At 33.2% G+C, this 25,138-nt stretch overlaps 1 protein-coding gene across 16 annotated transcripts in view; it reads left to right on the forward strand.

Annotated features, from left to right (window-relative positions):
• The window catches only part of LOC134847858 (Kv channel-interacting protein 2-like), a 43,875-nt gene extending 23,205 nt beyond the window's left edge, over positions 1-20,670 (forward strand). For 4 of the 16 annotated variants that reach the window (XM_063865104.1, XM_063865110.1, XM_063865106.1 and 1 more), the window contains exons 2-8: positions 16,949-17,073; positions 17,151-17,220; positions 17,294-17,364; positions 17,680-17,787; positions 18,188-18,292; positions 20,291-20,353; positions 20,432-20,670. In XM_063865104.1, the coding sequence (XP_063721174.1) occupies positions 16,949-17,073; positions 17,151-17,220; positions 17,294-17,364; positions 17,680-17,787; positions 18,188-18,292; positions 20,291-20,353; positions 20,432-20,491 (602 nt within the window). In that variant the 3' untranslated portion in view covers positions 20,492-20,670. Of the gene's footprint in view, positions 1-237; positions 310-3,970; positions 4,085-14,965; positions 15,673-16,043; positions 17,074-17,150; positions 17,221-17,293; positions 17,365-17,679; positions 17,788-18,187; positions 18,293-20,290; positions 20,354-20,431 lie in introns of those variants that run through there. The other 12 variants (XM_063865095.1, XM_063865108.1, XM_063865107.1 and 9 more) reach the window with 12 other exon arrangements.
• Positions 20,671-25,138: the final 4,468 nt, after the last annotated feature.

Below are 25,138 nucleotides of genomic sequence, written 5' to 3' on the forward strand. Positions count from 1 at the left end.
TAGCGTAAATTCACTGCCGTTGCCGCCATCATAAAGTCATTTATAATCTCATGGTAATAATTTTATAACTCTGAGCCTCAAGTCGCAAAAATAAGAGCCTTTTTTTGCAATGCAAGACTTCTCCTGCATAAATTTACATAGGAAAGGCTTACATCAAATATACTTTGAGTTCATTATTCATTTAATCAATATTTTCTGATTGTTCTGAAGTGCAGAATATCTTTTTACTTTGCTGGACAGAAGCGGAAAAAAAATCAATCAATTTCGCTTAAATAAACCGCCTCCGTTGAATAGAAACAATCATGGAATGTAAGTACTTGATTTGGTTTCTTTTCTGTTCAACTATCATGTTAAAACGGCTACGCGATACTGCTTCTACCTAAGCATTGAGCGTCTTTTTTCATTTTTTGAAGAAATATATATCGAATTTTTTAAATGCTCAATACCAATAACTAGTTTAATCCAACAAAAAAATATAAAATGCTGAATTTTTAATCATGTTTTTCAGAAAAGTCTATTACTTGACTTTGAGCGAATGTCTCGCTATTTCCAAACAAAGACTTATTTGCAATTGTTGATCTGCAATTGCCTTAATTAGATATAATTGGAAGCCTTGATTTAAGACGGATCCTCTTTAAGCCCAGAAAAATTGCAACAAAATTTAAATCAGGGTGTTGCTTCGAAAAGTTCAATTGCCAAGAGATGTAGCTAAATCTCTAGTCTTGTATAACTCATCATCGTTATGTTTTTTAATCGCAGGGCAGATCTAGAAATTCCCATAATGAGCCGTTGGTTTCCTAAAAAAAGTGTTCGACTTTTAATCCGCGGTGAGTTCTCCGGGAGACCAAATAAGTTCGATTTATAGTAGCCTGTGTTCAGATTTTCAGCACCATATGCGGAGGCATAATAAAACATAATTTCGATATGCATCCGCTTATTGAAAATTCTGACAGTTTTCGACATTTACAACTAATAAATTTTTGTTAACTCTTCTCATCTGCAAAAAATTTTTTTGTTCAAGTACTTTTTAGTATTAAAATCACTGCTACTAGCGTTATTAATTTTGAGTTTTCTTCCTCGCGGCTGGAACTTCATTTAGTTACATTCATTATTTCATTGTTCGATAATCAATAACAAGATATCACTTTCACATTAGAACTGACTTTGCGATATCAACCCACACAGACACGGATCTAGGATTTTCTCGAGAGAGAAGGGCGGATTTTCAAAAAGTTTTGTCGACTTTTTTTGATGTCGACCAAATTGATTTTCTGAGCTCTCCCAAATCACTACGAAGACCCCATTTTGACCAAATTTTCTGCGCCGTAGGAAAATTAAAAAAAAAAAACAGGCCAAAAAGGGCGTTTTTAGGCATTTTAGGCAAAAGAAAATTCTGCGCGCACTCCGCCCCTAAAATTTGTATGTTTTGGCGCCGAATGCGCCTTTAGAAAGCTTTAGGGTCAGGCAGCCAAAAAGGGATATCTCAAAATAATACCATTTTGGTCGGCAGGGGGTCGAATCCCTGAGTGGGTAAGGCGTCAACCCCCTTCTCCCCCCCCCCCCCCCAATCCGCCCCTGAACCAACAACTAATATTTTGATGATAAATTTGGGTAGTGTATGGCCAATTTAGTTTGTTCTTACTGAAATTTCATTTGTTTTTTCTAAAGCAAATTATTTCTACGTTTTTGTTATAACTAGACGAAAGTAGCAAAAAATAAATAATGGAGGATGTTTTTGAATCAACTTTGGTGTTCGAAATGATAACTTCTGATAAAAAATATAACACTGACGCCCTGAGCTCAGAAAAAAAAATATTATAACTAACTATTATCCCGGCTTGACCTCCATAGGCTCAAAATGATAATTATACAATTCCATAAACTAAATCTGTGACAAAATACAACTCATCACTTGAAGTGATCGAACTTTTAAAGACCTTTCTCTTGTTTTACCATAAAGTTTGATGTATCGTCATAAAAAAAAGAAAAACTTTTTGTCAAAAAACTGCTAATCAGACAATATCCATATATGGAAGTTTTTTTTACTATCATTTTTTGATGTCCACAGCAATTTTTGGGACTTTTTTTTAAAAGACGCCCCAAAAGAAATTTGTTTTTTTTTCGATCGCAAAACGAATTTTGCACTCCAACAAACAACAAACATTTTCTGTAAACTTTTTTTGCATGCATAAATTAGTTTTTTGAGTGCAGAACGTAGTCCTGGATACAACAAAAGTGGATTTTTTTTCCATTTATCAGGATAAATTGTTTGTTTCAAAAACGTTCAAAACGCCTTCTTATTTTGTATGGCGTTTTAAAACGCCTTGATCAATGCATGATAAATTAAAAGTTCAAAGTTTTAAAAAAAAATCTTTTTTGCAAAGTTTTGCCTAAATTTAAAATTTTGATTCTTTCATTATATCATTTGCTTAGGACATAACCGAAAACAATTTAGACAGTTTCCGACGCATTGTGATTGTGAGACGGTCAAACTGTTGGTGACTCTACTTTTGAGTAACCAAAGTCTTTGCCACAACCAAAACTATTGTTTTATGGAAAAATGCTAACCAAACTGTTTCCATATATGAAAAACCATGCTTTATGAAAAACCATATGACTCCAGCTTTATTCGTTGGAGTCGACTCGTTTGGGTTGACTAACTCATTTGGGTCGAGTCGATCGAAATTGCACGATTCAGTTTAACACAATCGAGAACAATTGTATTTGATCGAGTCGGTCAAAGCGTAGTCCTTTTTGGTCAAGTCGGACAAACCATAGCATCGTTGCGTCGAGCACAGTTTTCATCGGTTGAGTCGGACGAAACATGCACTTTTTCGACCAAGTCGTTCAAAATATAGGACGTTTGTTTCAAACACAGTCGAACATGTTTTTACTGTGTTTAATCGGTTGAAACAGCCTTTTTATATAGACTTATCTTTGAGGGGAAAGTGTTAAAATGTGAGCTGTTCAGCTCTTCGTGAAGAACGACTGTAGGGCCCAATGTTAAAAACTAGATGCATTTTCTCACATTTTTCTGGGTTATGTTGCTTTACTAGTGATCTTTTCAGTCAGGTTACTCTACACTTAAGTTGAAAATATTGACCCGGGTAGTCCTGTAAGATACTATATTTCGATTATCACTAAAAAGATAGAATTATAGAACATAGCTGTCTAGAATGCGGGGAATTAAGAAAAACGATTATGCTTAGACAGGCTTGGTAGCAGTGGCGTGCGCAGAAATTTTTTAAGGAGTTTGACGGTTTTTCGAAAAAAATTTTGAAAAATTTGTCAATTTATTTTTTTACATCGACCAATTTGATTTTCCGAGCCCTCCCAAAATACTATAAGGACCGTTATCTGGACCGCAATTTTTTAAAAAACACGCTGATAAAGACGTTTTGGGCACTTCAAAAAATTGACCACATAATTCCGTTTTTTGGGCGCGTTCCCCCCCCCCCCCCCGCTCGGCCGCCCTCGAATTTATTTATATAGCCACCCCCCCCCCCCTCGACGCGCTACTGCCTGATAGCCCTTCATATATCTTTTGAGCACGACAGAAATTAATATTATTACAATCCAGAGTATCATTCAGTGTCAAGTTTCATAATCTAGAGATCATAGATAACTTATTGGGACACATTGACGCAAAAGATCTTTGAATACGAAAAGATTGTTTGGTCTTAATACATACTTTTCCAAGCAGATGACTGAAAATTGGGTATCACTTAAAGTTCATTTTTTGTGCTCATTTCTGATGCATCCCGCAGGAAATGAAAACTAGCGTGAATTCACTGCCGTTGCCGCCGTCATAAAGTCATTTATAATCTCATGGTAATAAGTTTATAACTCTGAGCCTCAAGTCGCAAAAATAAGAGCCTTTTTTGCAATGCAAGACTTCTCCTGCATAAATTTACATAGGAAAGGCTTACATCAAATATACTTTAAGTTCATTATTCATTTAATCAATATTTTCTGATTGTTCTGAAGTGCAGAATATCTTTTTACTTTGCTGGACAGAAGCTAAAAAAATCAATCAATTTTGCTTAAATAAACCGCCTCCGTTGAATAGAAACAATCATGGAATGTAAGTAGTTGATTTGGTTTCTTTTCTGTTCAACTATCATGTTAAAACGGCTACGCGATACTGCGTCTACCTAAGCTTTGAGGGCTTTTTCATTTTTTGAAAAAAATATAAATCGAATTTTTTAAATGCTCAATACCAATAACTAGTTTAATCCAACAAAAAAACATAAAATCCAGAATTTTTTAATCACGTTTTTCAGAAAAGTCTATTACATGACTTTGAGCGAATGTGAGGCTCGCAATTTCCAAATAAAGACTTATTTGCAGTTGTTGATCTGCAATTGTTTTAATTAGATATTATTGGAAGCCTTGATTTAAGACGGATCCTCTTTAAGCCCAGAAAAATTGCAACAAAATTTAAATCAGGGTGTTGCTTCGAAAAGTTCAATTGCCAAGAGATGTAGCTAAATCTCTAGTCTTGTATAACTCATCATCGTTATGTTTTTTAATCGCAGGGCAGATCTAGAAATTCCCATAATGAGCCGTTGGTTTCCTAAAAAAAGTGTTCGACTTTTAATCCGCGGTGAGTTCTCCGGGAGACCAAATAAGTTCGATTTATAGTAGCCTGTGTTCAGATTTTCAGCACCATATGCGGAGGCATAATAAAACATAATTTCGATATGCATCCGCTTATTTAAAATTCTGACAGTTTTCGACATTTACAACTAATAAATTTTTGTTAACTCTTCTCATCTGCAAAAAATTTTTTTGTTCAAGTACTTTTTAGTATTGAAATCACTGCTACTAGCGTTATTAATTTTGAGTTTTCTTCCTCGCGGCTGGAACTTCATTTAGTTACATTCATTATTTCATTGTTCGATAATCAATAACAAGATATCACTTTCACATTAGAACTGACTTTGCGATATCAACCCACACAGACACGGATCTAGGATTTTCTCGAGAGAGAAGGGCGGATTTTCAAAAAGTTTTGTCGACTTTTTTTGATGTCGACCAAATTGATTTTCTGAGCTCTCCCAAATCACTACGAAGACCCCATTTTGACCAAATTTTCTGCGCCGTAGGAAAATTAAAAAAAAACAGGCCAAAAAGGGCGTTTTTTGGCATTTTAGGCAAAAGAAAATTCTGCGCGCACTCCGCCCCTAAAATTTGTATGTTTTGGCGCCGAATGGGCCTTTAGAAAAACTTTAGGGTCAGGCAGCCAAAAAGGGATATCTCAAAATAATACCGTTTTGGTCGGCAGGGGGTCGAATCCCTGAGGGGGTAAGGCGTCAACCCTTTTCTCCCCCACCCCAAAATCCGCCCCTGAACCAACAACTAATATTTTGATGATAAATTGGGTAGTGTATGGCCAATTTAGTTTGTTCTTACTGAAATTTCATTTGTTTTTTCTAAAGCAAATAATTTCTACGTTTTGGTTATAACTAGACGAAAGTAGCAAATAATAAATAATGGAGGATGTTTTTGAATCAACTTTGGTGTTCGAAATGATAACTTCTGATAAAAAATATAACATTGACGCCCTGAGCTCAGAAAAAAAATTTTTATAACTAACTATTATCCCGGCTTGACCTCCATAGACTCAAAATGATAATTATGCAATTCCATAAACTAAGTCTGTGAAAAAATACAACTCATCACTTGAAGTGATCGAATTTTTAAAGACCTTTCTCTTGTTTTACCTTAAAGTTTTATGTATCGTCATAAAAAAAAGAAAAACTTTTTGTCAAAAAACTGCTAATCAGACAATATCCATATATGGAAGCTTTTTTACTATCATTTTTTGATGTTCACAGCAATTTTTGGGACCTTTTTTTAAAAGACACCCCAAAAGAAATTTGTTTTTTTTTCGATCGCAAAACGAATTTTGCACTCCAACAAACATTTTCTGTAAACTTTTTTTGCATGCATAAATTAGTTTTTTGAGTGCATAACGTAGTCCTGGATACAACAAAAGTGTTTTTTTCCATTTATCAGGATAAACTGTTTGTTTCAAAAACGTTCAAAACGCCTATTTATTTTTTATGGCTTTTTAATATGCCTTGATCAATGCATGATTAATTAAAAGTTCAAATTTTTTAAAAAAATCTTTTTTGCAAAGTTTTGCCTAAATTTAAAATTTTGATTCTTTCATTATATCATTTGCTTAGGACATAACCGAAAACAATTCAGACAGTTTCCGACGCATTGTGATTGCGTGACGGTCAAACTGTTGGTGACTCTACTTTTGAGTAACCAAAGTCTTTGCCACAACCAAAACTTTTGTTTTATGGAAAAATGCTAACCAAACTGTTTCCATATATGAAAAACTACTAATCATAGACATTTCATGTAGTTTTTTGTTTATGCAATTGCAAGAAAAGTGTATGATTAGCCTTTTTCCATATATAAAAAAAATTGTATGTTTAGCATTTTTGATCAACCCGGGATTGATTGTAAAGTTATGGTTGTATCAGAAATAAATAGAGCAAGTTAATTGGGACGAAACTAATTTGAGATTATATCAGAGACTACTTCATATTGCTTGTGAAAATGGAACAATCGAAGTCTATTTTCAAACAAAGTTTTAACAACTTTTCCATTAATTGTCATAATTTTCAAAAAACAATGAAAAAAAGTTCAGAAACTTTGAAATACTAATTGAAAAAAAAAAATCAATTCAAATTTTAATTTGGTTTTGTTATCATGAAATAACAACCTAAAAATAAACCAATATCTTGTACAAGATTCAAAGATTTTACAGAATTCCCAGTCTTAGCTGATGTATAGGTTATTTTAAATGTGCAAGCTCCATCATTTGTGATTTTTGTTGTGCAGTAAAGACATTCTGCACCAAAAGTAATTTTTAGTTTTGTTTATTCTTACGCTTGCGATTAGAATGCGTTATCGAAGTAGTATGCAAAAGTTGGATGTAAAAATGTTAAAAAAAGTTAAAACGTAAAAGACGTTTGCGGAACTTGGATTTTTTTGAGTTAGAAATTTGCTTAACAAAATCACTTGAACCATTTGTGCTGCTGTGATGCTGACATTCTCAAACTCTAAAAAAATCAAAAATAACCACCGGCTAATAATGCTAATAACTGCTGGTGAAGGCTAAATCTAGAATCAAATTTATGGATAAAGACTTTACTTGTTTTTTGTCTGCCGATGATTTTTCGATTTCTTGGTTGTTAATTTATTCTGTCGGTAAGTTTTTCATTTAGGTATATCACTTTGCATAATTAGGTAAACCACTTTGCAGTTTAGATATTTCGGACTCAGGGATTCTGTACGGGCGGGCGAGCAGTACAGGCTTTTTTGTCCATATGGACTTTTTTGCGAGTTTTATTGAGTTCCAGCTTATTGAGTTTCGGCTAGAAAGCTGGTGTTTTTTGCCTTGTGTTTTGTTTCCTAAAATTTTCCGGTATTTTTTTTATCGATATGCATTCTTAAATTTTCCTTCAGTTTTCAGTTCTATCTCTAATCGTAAGATCAATTGAAATCGCTGTGTCATGCTTGCTATTTTTATTTCAAACGTTTTGTATCACAAGTGTTTCGAAGCTCCGATTTGCCTCTGAGTTAAGTTTCTGGATGCATTTCCTCTTATCTGCCGAATTCTAACTGAGATTTTGTGGCGTTGTATCAAATTTGTAAAAATTGCAGTTATCTCTGAATTTCTCTGCAGCATTGTTAAAAAGTAAATTAGTGTAATTCGCAATATGGCGAGATCAGTTAAACCAAATTTTTGCATGAGTTGCTCTATCTTCTTGCTTTCATTTGCATGTCTTCGATGTAGTTGAACTAAGTTCTGTTTTTTTTTCGTACTTCAAATCTACATGAAATAATTGGTACGTAGCCCTAATAGGCATTTTAACTACCAAGACTTTTTAGACAAAGTGTTTCAATTCGACAATCTTTCTGATAACTTTGTGGACATCGCTGCACTGAAGAAGAATTCAAAGAAGAATTTTTGGAGACAAAAGTTCCTATATCAAATTCTATATCAAACTTTGAAAGCTCGCTCTAACTTTTGAAAAAAAAATTTGTATGCTACAAGCCAAATTGAAGACCATGTCAAAAAATTTGGGAGATTCAGATCAATTTTGCTAACTTTACATTTTTTTATCGAAATGCCAAAATGGCCATCTTCTGGACTAAATTATGAACAAAATTGAGGATTTTGTTCATAATGCTGAAAGAAAAACGCGAATTATTAAGTGTGGCGAATAATCCCGCACAACAAAATTGTTTCAAATTATACACTTTGATTTTGTCCAAAACTTACAGGTTTTCAATATTTTCTTTTCCCAAAAACTATTCGATATGAAACAAAACTGCTCAAATCAGGGCAAAGCCTTGAATGTTCCGACTGCCTTTTAAGGTTTAAGGAGCAGTAATAACATTAAAAAATTAAATGAGATATACCAAACTGAAATTTTTTTTTCTAAAATTTGAAATTTTTTGTGAAAATCATCAATATCATGCAAAATTTAAACCCCCGTAACTCTACCAAAAACAATCACAGATGAAATATTTTTTCAAATTTAAGCTCAGGACAACAGTACCTTTTGAATGAAGCAAAAAATTCCGTCAAAAATGGCTAGTTAAAAAGTCGAAATTTGTGTGAAGAAAAAAAACCCACCCCGAGCACAAATATTCCGTTATTTTCGCATCGAAAGTCGGAACAATAAAGGACAGTCGGAATAATCAGGGCTTTGCCCTGATATACGAGCAGTCTTGTTTGACCTATGGTCAAAAAGTTTCGATCAAGTTAGATGCAGCAGATAACATTTACAAAAAAACTGCATTGGTGATTTGTTCTTTTGTTAATAATGAAATTTTTTTTTACTAGTTTTAACTTGTTCTTATTCGTTTCAGTGCTCCTCTAGCAGTTGCTCAAAAAAGGAAATCGGCCTTTTTTGATTCTCAACATAAACCATATTTAGGAAAATAAAACGCCAAAAATAGTTTTTTCTGTAATCCAGATTACCGCCTGTGTCTGTTGCCGGTACTGAAGGTCACTTGTAATGAGTAGCGCTCAAATAAGTCCGATGCTTTCGTGGCTATTAATAAAAACTTGTTTTCAATTGAGCTTTTTCTGTCTTCGTAGTCTTAGGTAGCTGGGCAATATCGAGTTTGATTTTCACTGTCTTACATCAGTACTTGTGTTGGAAAACAAGCACTATCATCAAGTTGCGTAATGTATACTCGTTGAGTCTGTCAATGGCTGTACTAATCACTTAGCAATTTTGAAGTTGATGTCAACGGTGATAAAAAAAACTAGGGCAATCTGACTAGAACAAATTAAGTTTCACTTTTTATGAAATCTAGCACTCTACCACTGATTTCTTGTATGTGCCTAAGATTGGGGCGCTGTAAACACAACACTGTAGAAAGTATTGGGAGTTTCAATCACTGTATGAATCAGTCCTAAATTTTGCAGATGAGATTTTCCTGATGCTTACTGGTTGAATTACTAAAGTTATGTAATCTTAAGTGCTTTGTAATTTGAAATTGACCTATTGCACTTTCTGAAATGTTTGTCAGTTCGATTCGTTTGTTTTTGTTTTCATTTTGATGTCCTTTTTGAGATGTTTCTCGATTTTTTTTGTAACAGCTGATATATTTCTGACATTATTGAAGTCAATATCATCACTAATAAGCTTTATTCAGGATTTCTTTATTGCTTGTTGGCAAAACAGCTTTTCTTTAAGTTGTAATAATTTACACGAATCTTAAATTTTGGAATAAAAAACTATTTGCTGAAAACTATTGACGAGGATATAATTTTCTAGGCGATCTACCATTAATTGAATATGCGCTAATCTTTAAAAAACAAGTCCTAAAATTGAAAATTAAAAATGTGATAAAAAATTTGAAACCGAGGGTTTTTAGTTGAAACATACAAGATCAGTTTTCCCCATTTTATCAATTTTTTAAAAAGTTTTTAATGTACATAAAGAAATTTTTCTATGTGTATCATATAATGAAGCCAAAAATACAAAAAATAGAAAGAGTGTAATTGCTTTAAAAATTCCTAGAATAGATTTTCAGCTAGACTTATTGAAATAATAATGAAACCCGAAAAAATTACGTCAATGTGGAAAGAAATTTGAGTTCCACCTATGGTAATACTAATAGCTGGTGGAAAGGTAGAATTGTTCGTCTAATACCACCGGAAGTATATTCAGGAAGCTAAATGCAATACAGCCATGTCATAAATATGTCAGATCCGATCATTTTTTGGTGAAAACAAGACGCAAACAAGAACTTGTTCATCTTTTGTAGATTACATTAGTTGTCAAAAAAACTGAAAAGTCCGAGCATCCAATTTCTTTCCTTTTGTTCATTTACTAATCAAATTCAGATTATCTATTTTTTAAATCTTGAAAGCAAAAATTCTTAATCTTTTCTTGAAGGAACGCGAGTTTTTAGCTTGATAGAAAGTTAATATTGTTATTGCTTTTTAATTAACGGGCTCATATTAACAATAACATTTAAAAAAACTTACTTATAGATAACTTACAGAGCTATTTAACAACATGTTTCTTGATTGTAAAATCATTATTAAGTCACTAATTTGGAAAACTAAACCAAATCTTTGAAATGTTTTCATATAAAATAAAAATTGACCAAATTTTTAATTATTTATGCTTAATCAAAATCAAAATTCAAATTCAAATTCAAAACTCCAGAAAGTATTCTAGCTTTTAACCGCTTGAGTTGTTTCTTTCAGTCACATGACAACTGAAAAAAAAATGTTGTTTAAATTTTTCAATCTTGTTAATTCTCTCCTCCCCTCGTTATATTTAGTTTTTCCTATAATGATGGCACTCCTTACTAAATACCAGAGGGCAAATAATAAACAAGATCCGTTTTTTGTCAGTTAGCTACGAAATTATAAAATTTCAGCATCGAAGCTCAGATAACCGTTTAGATATTTTGGTTTAATTTAGCACCGCTTAATTGGAATTAATGGTGCCCTCTTTTTGGTTCCTTAGTTGGGTTCATTTGTTTCATCTTTCAAAATTAGCACGGACAATATTTGAATGTTGCTCTTATTGCCTGCAAGCTCTGCAAGGAAAAGCTAAACGATTTTTATGAACGGTATTTGTATTCGATTGTTTGGTCAGCTCAAATGTTAATTCAATCAATCAACGACAGCAGGAAAGTTTGATTTTCAACCATAGGTGGTGCAAATTCACTCAAAAACAAGAGAATACAATTTTTGCTTCATTTAAAACACCTTATTTATATCGTTATTGGAATAAAATAAAATTGACGAAAAAGCATTGCAGAAGTTTCAAACAAAATTTTTCTTCGTCTTAGAAAATTAAAAATTCAATATAAAGTTTACGTCTGTATATCGTTTTGATCGCCTCTATGAAATAAGTAAATTTTAAACACCAGTCGGATAAAACAGCATATGCAAATGTACCACCTAAATGTAATAATGCCCCCAAAATCTTCTTCTACAGTCATTAAAAAGATTTCAGCATGTTTTTTGAATTACTGCCACTTTTAGAAAAAATTTGCACTAACGTAATGGTTTAAAAATTTCTTTGGAAATGAATCCAAATTTTTAAACAAAATGTTTTTTCCAAAGAAAATGAAAAAAAAATGTTGTAGCTGTAGATATAAAAAGCAAACAAACATGAAGACTGCTTGCAGATCTGGTCGAAATCTTGAATGTTTCGACTGCCCTTATAATGGTGTGAATTATTTTTGGTCTTGGTAACTGTTTGTTTTTGATTCCCCAAAAGCAGTATAAAACTGTAAACGGAAAACACGAATGGCCGAAAAAAGTATTCCCTGATACCTAAAATTTTTCCCCCAAAAAACAATAGTTGATAATTGATAATAAATATTAGCTCTTTCCCATTTTGTCCTTCGAGTAAGACATTGACCCTCAAACTCTATAATACAGCGGGGGGGGGGGGGGGTCAATAACATTTCGAGTATTTAGTCAGCCTTTTCTTTTAATTAGTAGAACAATTTTGAGCTATCCAAGGAACTATAAAAACAATTTTTTGACAATTTTTTCGCGACAGAGGTAAATTGGTAAAAAAAATAATACTAAATCTCGGAATTTTTGTTCCCGAATAGCTGAAAAAACAATGCGTATCAATGAAGTAGCATTTTTGCTATCTAACTCTACAAAGTCAAATATGTTATCCTTTTTTGTTCACTTTTTTGGAAAAAAAAAGGGGAATTTTAACTGAGAGCAACCCCATTTTTGTGAAATTTTTGCTTTTCACTTACATTTTGCTTTGTTGCTGAATTCTTATCAATTTTTTTTCGACTATCCGGGATTGCGGCTCTGTGGAAACGCTACCAATTAGCTAGCCGCAATTCATTTTAGTACAACTTTGATAAAGTGATAATTCGCAACACATAAAAAGTTTGCGTTACGTTACGCTTTCAACTTTATTTTATAATTTTTCAAGGCACGCATAAAAATTGTTGGAATCCCTCATACGCGAAGGAAGGACCAAATGCGCAAAAATAAAAATCAGCTAATCAGATTTCAGTATCTAAAATTTGGAAAGAAAGCGTGAAACTTTGAAATAAACTAAATTTTTTCAAGGACTTAATATTGATATTGGCCAAAAAAACTGCAATAAAATGCAATTTTTCAAACTTGCACTGAACGCCGCCAAATTGAATCAGAAATACATTTCAAGGGTTTTGTTATGAAAGAAGCAAAATATTGCTTAATTTAATTCATTTGAATAGAATGGCAATTGATTCTTTTTAAAAATTGACTTTCGGCTAGGTCCTTCGCGCATGAGTCTTTCGCGCATCAGAATAGCCACCATAAAAAAGTCCAGAACAATACCAAAGTAGCGTTTTTAACCCCCCGGAAAATTACAAAAAAGGATTGCTGGTGAAACATTTAAAAAATCTGTTTGCTTTATTTTTCTGTTCGCTACAACTAGCCTAGAGAAAAAACTGACCCAAACATTTATGTTCTTTATTTTTTTAAAGTTGAAATAAAAAGGATGATTTGGGCAACCAAATAAATGTCCTATTTCGAAAAAAAATGAAATCAAAAATTATGCACGATTTTCATGACCAGCCCCGATATCCAAAACAACCCTTTTTTCTAAATGCTTGGTGTTCAAAAAAACTTTGTGCCACAGAAGATGAAAAGGAACATGTAGCATGGCTGTTTTACAATAACTAAACGTCAGATGGGGTCGAATAACCTATACTTTTTAGCCCATAATTTTCCCTGTATAATTTGATACCATATTTTGAGTAGCCGTGGATAGTTTTTAAAACTGGTTCAAAAAATCTATTACTTTTTCCATCGTCGAATAAAACGCTCGATAGTATGACAAAGATTGACTTAAAGACAGACAAAATGATTTTTTTAAGAGTTTCACAATTTTAGTCTATGCGTTTATACTAAGATTGCTTAATACTGTTAACTGATGTACCTTTCTTTTCCATAGAAAAGTTAGACAACACTGCTATTCTAAATTTTCCTTCTTAATTTGTTCCCGATCAGACACATTTGAGATTGAACTCGATTTAAATTTGTTTTTTTTTTAAATATTTTCGATATAAATTTTCGATATAAGTTTTGCAGCAATTATATAGCAACTTTTCTTAATTTGAAACGTTGGGTCTTATGCACTAAACGGCCCAAAATCAAAAATTCTACACTTTGTTTCAATTTTAAAAAAATTAATTTTGATTGGCTAATCAGACAGTTACATTCAAAGAACGTCGTCCGGCATTTCAATAAAAAAAATCCAGCAGATAAAATTTTTGGCCGAGATCCATCGAAAACTTCATGAAAACATTTAACTGGATTTTTTTTCGTCTGGGCAAAACTTCTCAAGTTACTTGAAAACAATGCTATTATAAGTCAAAAATTTACAATTTGCTACTTTCGGCTGATGTTTTAATGGGGGCGTTCAACAGTGCCGAAGTGCAACAGTGCCGAAAAAGGTGGGAAAGTTTCAGGATAAATTAACTGCATTTTCTAAAAATCGGGAAATTACGGACGCTACTTAACAAAAAATTACTCCATTTTTGGAGCCAAAATGTCTGCAACTGCAAATTTAACAATTATTTTGGCGCCAAAACGTCCAAGTTGCAATTTTTCATGCTCAAAATTTTAAAATGTCACTTAAGATTGTGAACGATCATCGTTTAGTTTTTGATTGCCGCACTTAATGTGGGGAGAGTTCTCATGCTTGAGGGACCGAATGCTTGAAAAATTTCAACCAATCAAAATCGTTAAGCGTTCCTATTGGCTAAATGCTTTTCTCACAAAATCGAAATCAATATTAACAGAAAATGTATTACATCAGTGGAAAATAATCAAAAACATTACAAATTGCGGGTTACAACCGCAATATTGTTCAGATAAACATCAAGAATTTATGAGTTCAAGTTCATAAGAACCTGCTTATTATCGAATCGGTCAGTATTAACACTTATGGCCTGGATTTTATTTCTTGCTTTGAGATTTTTGCGATTTACTTTGAGATTTTGACTACTCAATTCTGATTGGCTCAAAGTAAGCTAACATTAATTTCATGCATTCGGTCCTTCAAGCATGGGGGACGCCACCACTTAATGTTTTCAAATTTTTGGCACTGTTGAACTAAATTTTTTTGGGACTGTTGTACTGCCCCATTTTTATCTGTTTGAAATTTTGATTGAATTTTCTGACTATGTTGCTTGAATTTGATTAGCTATAATATTTTGATAGCTCAAGAGATAAAAGTTATAAGTTTATATCGTTTTGTGCATAAGACCCGAAAAGTTTTCACAAAATTGTTTGAATTTGAATAAATTGATTTTCAATAAATTGAGTTTGAGTCCATTGAAATTGATTGTTGAACCTTTTGATGTCAAACTAAGTAAACATTTCAGACCATTACGTTATTTCTAAGAAATTGAGGGCAAGCCACTTTTTGTTATTGGGATTTATACCATGACACATGACCTTGTAAAAAGAGCTACGCTAAAGTGTTTTTTTTTAAAGTGAGGTAATTAGTTTTTTATGGAGCGTGATGGTGTCTGCCAATAGCAATGCAATAGTCAACAAACTAGCTATTCGAGCGGAGCCAAGTTGAACTAATATAAATGAAGATTTTACTGCCCCATTTTTGACACCTCTTACATACAATTGGCACAAAGAGAGAGCTGTGAAAGTTGCAACTATAAACTTTTTGAGAATAATACCACATTTTGCAGTAGACTTTAACTAGAAAATGGCCAAAATTGGATCGAGGCATCAGTGAAAGGAATTATTGAAATCTATAAGTGAGCTGTTTGTAACGTAATATCCTTTTCTTTGTTTTTCTTATTTTTTGTTTAGCCGGTTATTCGAAATTGGCGCAAAGTAGAGCGATAAATGTGCGATAAATTGAAGTGCATCTGTGACCATAGGATACCACAACACTACGTATTAGTAGCATCAAAATTCTCATACCACCACCGTTGTTATCAGACATTAAGCCCTTGTTTCCATTTCACTCTAACATTGTTTCCATTTCGACACAGGCAGTGTGTTCAAATTATTTGAAGTCTGGCAGCCCACTTATTTGTTTTGGGTGCTGGGCGCTTTGAAGACCTCTCTTTCCCCATGCACCTTTTTTCTTTTGAACCCTCTTCCGAAAATATCAAGTGCCCTCAAATCAACATCGGAAAAGCAAACAGTTTTTAAAAATTGAGTATATTGTTATTATAAGGGTAATCTTGTTGTAATATCAGGGCGGATGAAAAATGTTGAAATTGAAGGTAGAAAAAGTGGTGTATCACCATAAGCAGTTTTGACAATTCTATATATTCCCCTTCAACATTGAAAGGGTTTTCTAATTTTTTGCATTTGTTTATGTAAATACAAGCCAGAATTTGAATATTGGGGGTTGACCAGGATTTTAATCTCCTCGGCATAGGCCAATTTTTACAGACTCTTGCAACTAGTTTTTGTGCCCCTAACTAAATTAAAACTTGATTAGAAAAGAAAATTTATGGAAATTTGTAAGCGAAAATAGTTTAAGCTATTCTGCATCTCTTGTTAGCGCACCATTTGAAGCCTGGAGGGAATTGAATTAACTGGCACTTTCCAACGCTTAGCTCTTAGATTTGCCAGCCTCTTCCTTATAGACTTTATCTCTCGCAATTACGGACGGCGGTTGTATTTCACATCGATCAATTACAAAAATCCCCGCCTTCTTTTCTTTGCAGCCTTCAAAGACAAATTTAAATTGGGGTTGTATAGCGGAGCGAAGTCTGGGTTCAAACTGTGTAGAAATTGAACCTTAGGGAAATCAATCTAGGTGTCATGACAGAAAGTTCTAACTAAAAAGTCAAATTTTAACCCTCCCCCTTCAAAAGTCACGTGGTACTAGTCTTAGTCGTTTGCAATAACAATAACCTGTGAGCGTCTTCAACAACCTGGGGATCTTAAGGGCAATAATTGAGCAGCATTTTACGCCATAAAAATAACCATCAAGGTTGTAAACTTGATTTTGGGTCACGAAGTAGGATTTGGTTCATTTAATCCTGACTTGGATTGCTCTTACCTTTATTACAGCTTATCAACATTATTACAACTTGCGGACGTTCTTTATCATCAATATCCGCATCAATAGACACATTTTTGCATTTATAAACAGTTGAAAAGAATAAAAACAGTTACCATTTCAACGCCTCATATTTGCATTTTGTTCCGTATTTATTACACTGTTTTTTGTTTATTTTTTACATCAATGACGGTTGTGCTGTTCTCAGTTCAGAAATTACCACAACTATTTTATTGAAAATTATTATAATTTAAAATTTTGTTCGAAAATGTTGGACAAAATGCGCAAAGTTTCCACTGCTTTCCGGCTTCGAGCCGTGAAGAACACTGCACATGTGCGGATTGAATCAGGCGGCATTTTGGCTGTTGTTTCAGACCAGGATCCGGACGAAATAGGAGCAGACATGATCCGCCACCGACCCTCCAGCATCAAACATCTGGCCACCACCAGCGGATTCTCAGAGCAACAGCTCAAGATACTCTATAGGGGATTCAAACAGGTCACGGTTCGATTCCCGCATTGAGCGTTTTTGAATTTAACTGACTTTTAAAATCGTTATTGTAAATATAATTTCAGGAATGTCCAAATGGGTTTTTGACGGAAAATCGTCTGAAGAATGTATTGACTCAGCTTTTCCCATTTGGAGGTAACGTATACTGAGCTTTTGATCTAATCTTAGTAATAATCGAAAATTTTTATTTCAAAAGAACTTTTTCTAGATACTTCGGCCTATACAAAAAATTTATGGCGTGCTATCAATCCAAGTGGACTAACTCTTTTGAGCTTCGAGGTCAGTTAATTTTTCATTTTTTTTGAACTAATATAGAAAATGTCATAATCAACATAATTTAAGTTCGACAAAAATGATGAGCTATTCTCAAATTAGGACATAAATAGACTACGACGATTTATCCACAAGGGAAAGAGCCAGCATTCCTGCTGTTCAGCTCTTCACGGAAAACCACTGCTGTGCCCTTGGTTAAGATCCACATGCAATTTTGTTTGACTGTTCTTCTAAGCTGTGCAGTGTTGCCTCATCCTCAAGCAAGGAGCACTTGAGGGAAATCAGACGGTGAAGATGAATGTTTGGTTATTTTGTTTTCAGGACTTTCTCGCTTCTCTCACAGTGTTGCTCCTTGGATCTTCAGAGGATAAGATTATGTGGGTGTTCAACCTCTACGACACAGATCAAGATGGTTGCATCAATGTGAACGTAATTCGTTTTCTCATTCAACATTCGTCCATCTCATCATGGATACTCTTGCCATGATCATGACCCAAGGCATGATTTGTCCCGATCATGTCCCACATGGATTTATCCTTATAACATATGTCTTTTTGTCAATACTAAACTAATGCTAATTATCCGCGAGGGAAAGAATCAACATATGAGCTAATCGCCTCTGTACGGCAAACTTGTGTTGTGTCCTTGATTAAGATATCTGAATTCATTTTTTCTGGGTTGTGAAATGGTGATTTGCTCTTCTTAGGCATCGAGCAAGATGTTCCGCCAAAAACAATGATCAGCAGTGTTACATAATCGAGACGTCTAAAATCGCGTCTTTATTATGTAACATATTAGTTAAGCGAGAAATATCTAAGTATCGTTTCAGGACCTTGGCAAGACGATAGAAGCCATTCAAGATCTGATCAAGCCAGCCAATGGAACCAATGACAACGTTGAGCCTTTCGAATCTGCCTTCAGACGCTCACTCTCAGTTAGTCCTTCGACATGCAAACATGATATACTTAAAGCAAAATTATAAACGAGATAATCGACTGCTAACCAGATGTACTGCATTAGAAACTAGCGTTACCGAATTGCTTTTTAAATGAACATTTTAAAATGAAAATGGAAAAATTTCTCCTACACTGGGTTCATATAAATGAAACTTTATTTATTTTAACACGTATTAGGGCAAGCCCCTGAATGTTTTGACCATCGTTACAGGTATTTGAATTAATATTAGATTCAAAATTTTAATAAATTCAAAAGAACACTACGCGTGTCTATTAAAAACATCGATTTATATCCAGCTGAATAAAATTAAGTATTCATTCGAAGATTTGAATAAAGCGGACGGAATATACATATTTGAGGTGTCTTTGGAAAAAATTTGTTAGTCAAAATTGAAAAAGTTTTTGAACTAAGTCAAAATATATGGACGCACTGGGTCTGTTCAATATAAAAAAAAGTATGACCACCATCGTTTCTTTAAACTATGAAGGACCGAAAATCGAAAAGCTTACCATTTAACTGGACTATATAATGTGATTTTTGGATCCATTTATTGATGATGTCCAAAATGGACTTATGTCAGCTATAGTGTTACGATAATTCACTATTCACAAAAAGACTGCTCGTCAATCAGGATAAAACTTTGAAGGTGCATATACAAAACAGTCCCATACAAAAGAGTCCGAAACATCAAAAAAGTGCTAACAGAATTCTAACTTCTTTTGTTCTTCCTTGAACTTCTCGATGAGTTTTGGAATAACTGTGGAATAGTTTCACAAAATTTCTGTTCCAACCTTCTACAGCGTTGTTTGTACGGGGAAGGTAGTTTTTTACTTTTTGATGGCACCCATTGCTTCATGTCAAATCTGGCTCTTGTTGTCCTCGAGAAGTCAGCCTACCAAGATGTGTCCTCGAAATAGTTGAAAATCAGTTGATTTATTCGGATGCCATGCCTTGAAGAAGCTCGAACGCAGCCTGTCCCTGAAAAGTCAGCTCGTCCTCGAGAAGTCAGCCTATCAATTTGTGTCCTCTAAATAGTTGAGGATTGGTTGATTTTTTCAGATGCCATACCTCGACGAAGCTCGATCGCAACTTGTTTCTTTTTGCGAGGATTAAATAAGAAGTCCAATTTTAAATTGCGTTAAACTTTATGTTTCGCGTATTATTGCTTTTAATGAATAGCCGCTGCTGTTATCTAGGATTGTCTAATTTCTCTGCTTCACTACCTATTGTCACCCGGATAAGTTGGAATCGAAATCGAAATGTTTTTAATCCGAGAGAATGTTTTTGTCAGCTTCTGGAACAATTAGCGCTTCAATCAATGAGACTGTTTTTGGACTAGTTTCGGGACTATTTTTGGTACTGTTTTGCATGGGACTGTTTTTTGTACTTTGCTATGACTTTTTGGACCATTAAGTACAGAATTGTTTTGAATTGGACTGTTATGTACAGACACGAACTTTGAATGATCCGACTGCCCCTTAAAATTAAAGAAGAATTGTTGCCTTAGAAAATGAATGGACCACCTAAGAAAAATATTTGATTTTCCAACATTTTTAAACCCTTTTTATACCCCAGGCTGTGTTAAACAGTTTTCAAACCCATAGTTTAACAAAAAATTGTCACAAGTTTGAGCTCAAGAAAACTAAATTTTCCAGATGGTAACAAGTGCAAAAATTTATTTTGAAATTCAAGTGAATTTGACTTGGGTCTTGGTTTTTGAATGTTTTAGGCTTCACTAAGGTTTCTACTAATGATTAATCAAAAATTTTCACTCACAAGTTTTTACCTTAACAAATTTTCGTGTTCAATTTATTGAAAAAGATCTCAAGAGAAAACTCAAAGTCTTGCACGACTTGTTTATTTCAATAAATCAAGATAGAACAATGTTGAGAAGTTAATTTTTGGTAGCTAGTTGCCCCCACCTAGAAACTATTTGAACTATTTCGACTAGCTATGTGTTTCCTCTCAATTTCAGAGACTAGATGCTGACCGAGATGGAGTCATCTCTCGCGAGGAGTTCTTCCGATACATGAAACGGGTATGAAACGAAATTTTGTCATTCTGGCTCTTCATTGAAAGTTGTTTGAACTAACAATTTTTTTCGCTTTCGTTTCAGAGAGACATTGAAGAAATTCTGACGTCGTTTGATGTTAATTTGATCACAACAGCTCGATAGCAGACCAACACACACACAGACGAATCGATAAAAACGAGACATGGAAAACTATATTAGAAACATCTCGAAATTTTAATCCATTTTTTTTATAATAAAATTTTGATTATAAACAATAGTTAGTGAAACTCGTATCCAATGACTTGAGTTTCAAAATTTGTATTTAGAAGCGTAGTTTGCATAGTAACAAAACATTATTTTCAGAACTTTTTCTATATCGTAGGCAAATAAGTGAAAACAAGAGAAGTTTTTAGCTAGAAGAGAGCACATCTGCGAATAAAATTGTTAGGCAACACGGTACTGATTTGTATAGAAAACTACGGGCAAAACTAGTAATACTACAATCTAAGTATATATAATTTTTGTTCCGACCAACCCCTTCGGTGGGAAGAGGCTATGGCGTAACATGTTTTTTTCTTCCCAATTTTGACTCAAAAAAGAGTAGAAGAGTAAGATATTAAAACTCTTTTCAATTGGTAATGGGATTCCGAATTTTTTAATTAACTAAAAGCAGACAGATTAAATAAAAATTTCGCTTCGGTCTAGCTAAAGTCAAATCAGGGGTCGATTACGGTCAGGTCGAATCATGAGTCAAACATGTCAAATGGTGGAAAGAACAGGCTTGAACATGGTTCAAATCATGAGGCCAGGAGGGTCAAATTTTTTGATAATAACGAATGTTCAAGTTTTAAAAATAATTTCTGTAAAAACTACAACGCGAAACTCAACTTCGAAAAGTTGCTCAGCGAAAACTAGAAATTTAAATTTGTGATGTAATGTCTTAAACTGCTTGAACGGCCTCAAGCGGGGACATTCGGAATGAAGATTGATCATGGACTATGGAAAAAAAACAAAAGATGACGGACTTTTTTTTGCAAAATATTAGATTTCTACCGCCTAAATTGATATGTTAGAAGTCTTCATCGAACAGCTGAAATTTCAACCAATAGTAAATTGCCGCATGAGACGTGGTTATCTGAAACAACGTCTAAAATTAACTAAAATGTCCATTACTTCGATAAGGACAATTTAAATGGCTACCAAGAACTGAGAAGCTGCTTTCGCTTCAAAACAGTGAAGTTGTGAAACTTTATGCATAAAGTGAACTCAAAATAATAAAAATAAAGAAAGCAAGGACAATTCGATACAAACATTATAAAGCAGTACTGAAAATAATCAAAAGAAAAAAGAAAAGTTGTAACAATTGTCTACATACCTCCAAATTCTGGTACAGACAAAGTTCTTTACAATTTAGGAAATCATCTTGATGGAATCTTTATTCGCATAACAGATAAAACATCTTGTTTGCCGCAGTTTTTAAATAAACTTTTCCACAAGTGCAAAAAAAACTAATTTAACAGAAATAGAGCAAGAAAACATTCTCTTCCTGAGAAGCAGAAATAAGCCAACAAGAGAAACAGAAAGTTGCGAATCTCTGACAGATATGTTTTTCCTATTCATAAAAATATGATGGATTTAATGAACATTGATTTATTTGACCATTTTTGCTCTAAATTTTCCATGCAAGATTTTTGAGAAATAGAATCTAATATTCAGTATAAGTGGCAATGCATCAAACAAAACGAATGAGATACTAACGAAAAGCTCGAACTACCGAAGAACTGGATCGTTTTCTTAAGGAAGCACCATGCTATTGATACATAGTTTTTGATTACCATCAACACACTACCACAAGCGATTAATAGGTTTTTCCTATTAAAAAGACAAAAACCAAAATACGAAACAAAATGGATGGACAATGAATTAAGAAAGCTGCCGTAAAAATTGACAAAACAAATTTGAACATGGATCTGGTACCATATAACAAGCAATCAAATTTTGAAAAAACTTACAGTTTACAAAGGCACATCAAGCAATCTTGACTGAGACCAACAAAGGGCTGTGTCAGTACAAGTTTTCTCTAAAAGGCCGCAAGTTTTATATGAATCACATTTGGAAAAAAACAATTACTTGGTAAACATCAAACACTAAGTCCGATTGACTAAAAAACATTAGAAAAAATCAAATTTTTTTTATACTTGGGATTTCATGTAGACTAAAAAATGAGTTTTTACGATAATTTAGACAAAATAACAAATTAGTTTTTCCAAATTTAAAGAATTCTCCATCAAATGCACAGAAAATTGAAATCAACGCAACTGGTGTAAATTTATAAAACTTACCTTCAACAGGTTTTACAAAATGAGAGACTTGCGTACGGTAACACGGACTTAAAAAGTTGCCACTTAAACTAAATTTGGAAGAATAAGTAGTATAGTTTTTGTCAAATTAGGATTTGCTAAAAGTTCTTTCGAAAAAAGAACTACCAGCAAATTTTTTCTTTCAAACAGAGCTAATTCCAAACAAAATTCTGAAATTATTTACAGATTCCATATGGAGGGGATGTAAATTAAGGATTCTACAATCAACAATAAGTGATACTGAGATAATTAATCTACAAGCTAAACGCATCACGGACAAAAATTAACCTTAATAAACATCATAATCATAAATTATCTCTTAGCATAAAATTTAGGCAATTAGTTAAACTAGTTCTAAATGTTTTCTCTTTGAACAGAATTCGTCAAAAAAGAAACAAAAAATCAAATCAGCATTTTCAACTACTTTCAACTACTGTTTTCCAGAAAGTTGTATTTTGATTATAGGACGGGTTCTAGTACCTTTACGTTTTGAAAATTCAAAACAATCAAATTAATTTTTTATTTTGTTAGTTTTTCAAAGAATGCTATTATTTTTCCGGTTTGTATGGTAGCTGGTTCAGACTTGTCCTGGTTAGTATAATTTTTTTTTATTGAAATAGCTTGGAAGCCCTAAAATGCTACAATCAATGAAAACTTGTAGTTTGCCGTTTTTATTAGACACGGTTGATGTTGATTTTATTTGCATTATAATTTGAAAAACAAGTCAAAATTCAAAAACGAAAACTTAATTATACCAGCTTTTGTTGAAAATTTTATTGACATTTGTGCATTTTTTGTAGATTGCGTTTTTCTGATGTAGAGAGCTCAGATATGGCAGTTTTTTAGATTTTTGCTGTTTCAAAGATGCAAAAGAATGTGCTCCTAACGTGAAAATGCAAAAATTGATAAATTTCAAAAAATAGAAGCCAAAACACTGCTTTTACTATCAAAATCTCATTTTTTAAAGCTCTGACTCGATAGCTGTTTTTTTTTCCTCATATTATTTTTTGCGCAAAATAAAAGTGATGTAAGATTGCAAAATAAACCAATTTTTTCATTTTCATTGTCTTTGCGCAAGGGTGATAAAATATATATTTTTTCCGAAACGAAGTTGAGAGATATCATGCATACAGGAAAAAAAAAGAAAAATTTGTAGATTTTTATAAATTTTCGGTTGAATTTTTTCTTTCTATAGTACTATTTTTAGATATTTTTAGATTCTTTGTTTTATAAGCAAGTAAGTTTATAGTTTGCTCGCATAACGCATAATTTAGTGCAACGACTTAAGCTGAGCTTTGCAGCTTTCGGCGATACAAAAATGGATGAGGATAAAAAAAAACTTCCTTCACTCTAATTAGCATAACTGACAACTAACAATCAAGATGCCATGGACTCTACTGCAAAACCAAAAACTGAAAAAAAACAAGACACATATTTATCTGCAGTCAGATGAATTCATAGGCTTCACACTGGGCTTCACAAGTTAAAAAAAGGTTGTAAAAGGTTTGTTTCATATTGTTTTGTTTAAGCTTTAATTTGCAAAATCTTACTACTAATAAGAATGCTGATACCAAACCAATATGAAGCTGGCGGAAAAAAATTAATGAACGTCAGCGTGTCGAAACAAAATACACAAGGAAAATTGTCAATCGTTTGTCTCGAGTGATGTTCAGCATGATAGAAAAAATTCGAAAACGAAAAATGCAAGCGTTAGACAAGCAAAATCATTCAAAAATTTTCACTGTCGGCAAATAAGCGGACCATAAATAATTAGACGTCCGTTTTGTCGTAAATTGTAGTCACGAGAAGTTTTGAAACTCGAAGTTTTTTTATGCTGAAACCTTTGAAAGCAAAAAATGCTATGTTAACACTTCAAAAAAAAATAATTTGAATAGGCCAAAAATCATACGCTGAATCCATTTAAACAGAGAAAACTTATCGAAGCAAAAAAAAAATTAGGGACTGAACCAAGGCGACATTTTTTCTAGCTAAACTTGCTTCAACCAGAATCAAACTGTATGATTCAGAAACTAAGCCGTCAACAAAAAAAATAGAAGGCAACTGATAGCCGGATAATAAAAACTTTCCTCGAAAAAAATTCAATAGATAAAAAATATCTCTCTCTGATACCGGTTTCTTTTTTTTTCAGCAGCGGTTTTGACTACCTCTTATGCGGTCAAGGGAAGTACCATATTAAAACTTTTTCAATCATATTTCAAGTGTCAATAATTTTCGAAAAAGATGCCTCTCAGCTGATAAAAACTGGCCTGCATTTTCTAATTTTTTTTCAGACAAAATAGATGAAAAAACTGACAGAAACAGGATGAAAAACTTGACAATTTATTACAAAATATGAACCAACCGCAATCAGTGAAAATCAGTCTCTAAAATTTAAGAAAAAAAATTATTTATAATCTGTTGGAAATGGGTTATTTTGTTGCTGTTTTTA

This window comes from Symsagittifera roscoffensis, chromosome 6 (assembly GCF_963678635.1).
Source record: "Symsagittifera roscoffensis chromosome 6, txSymRosc1.1, whole genome shotgun sequence".
In the NCBI taxonomy this organism is placed as follows: Eukaryota; Metazoa; Xenacoelomorpha; order Acoela; family Convolutidae; genus Symsagittifera; species Symsagittifera roscoffensis.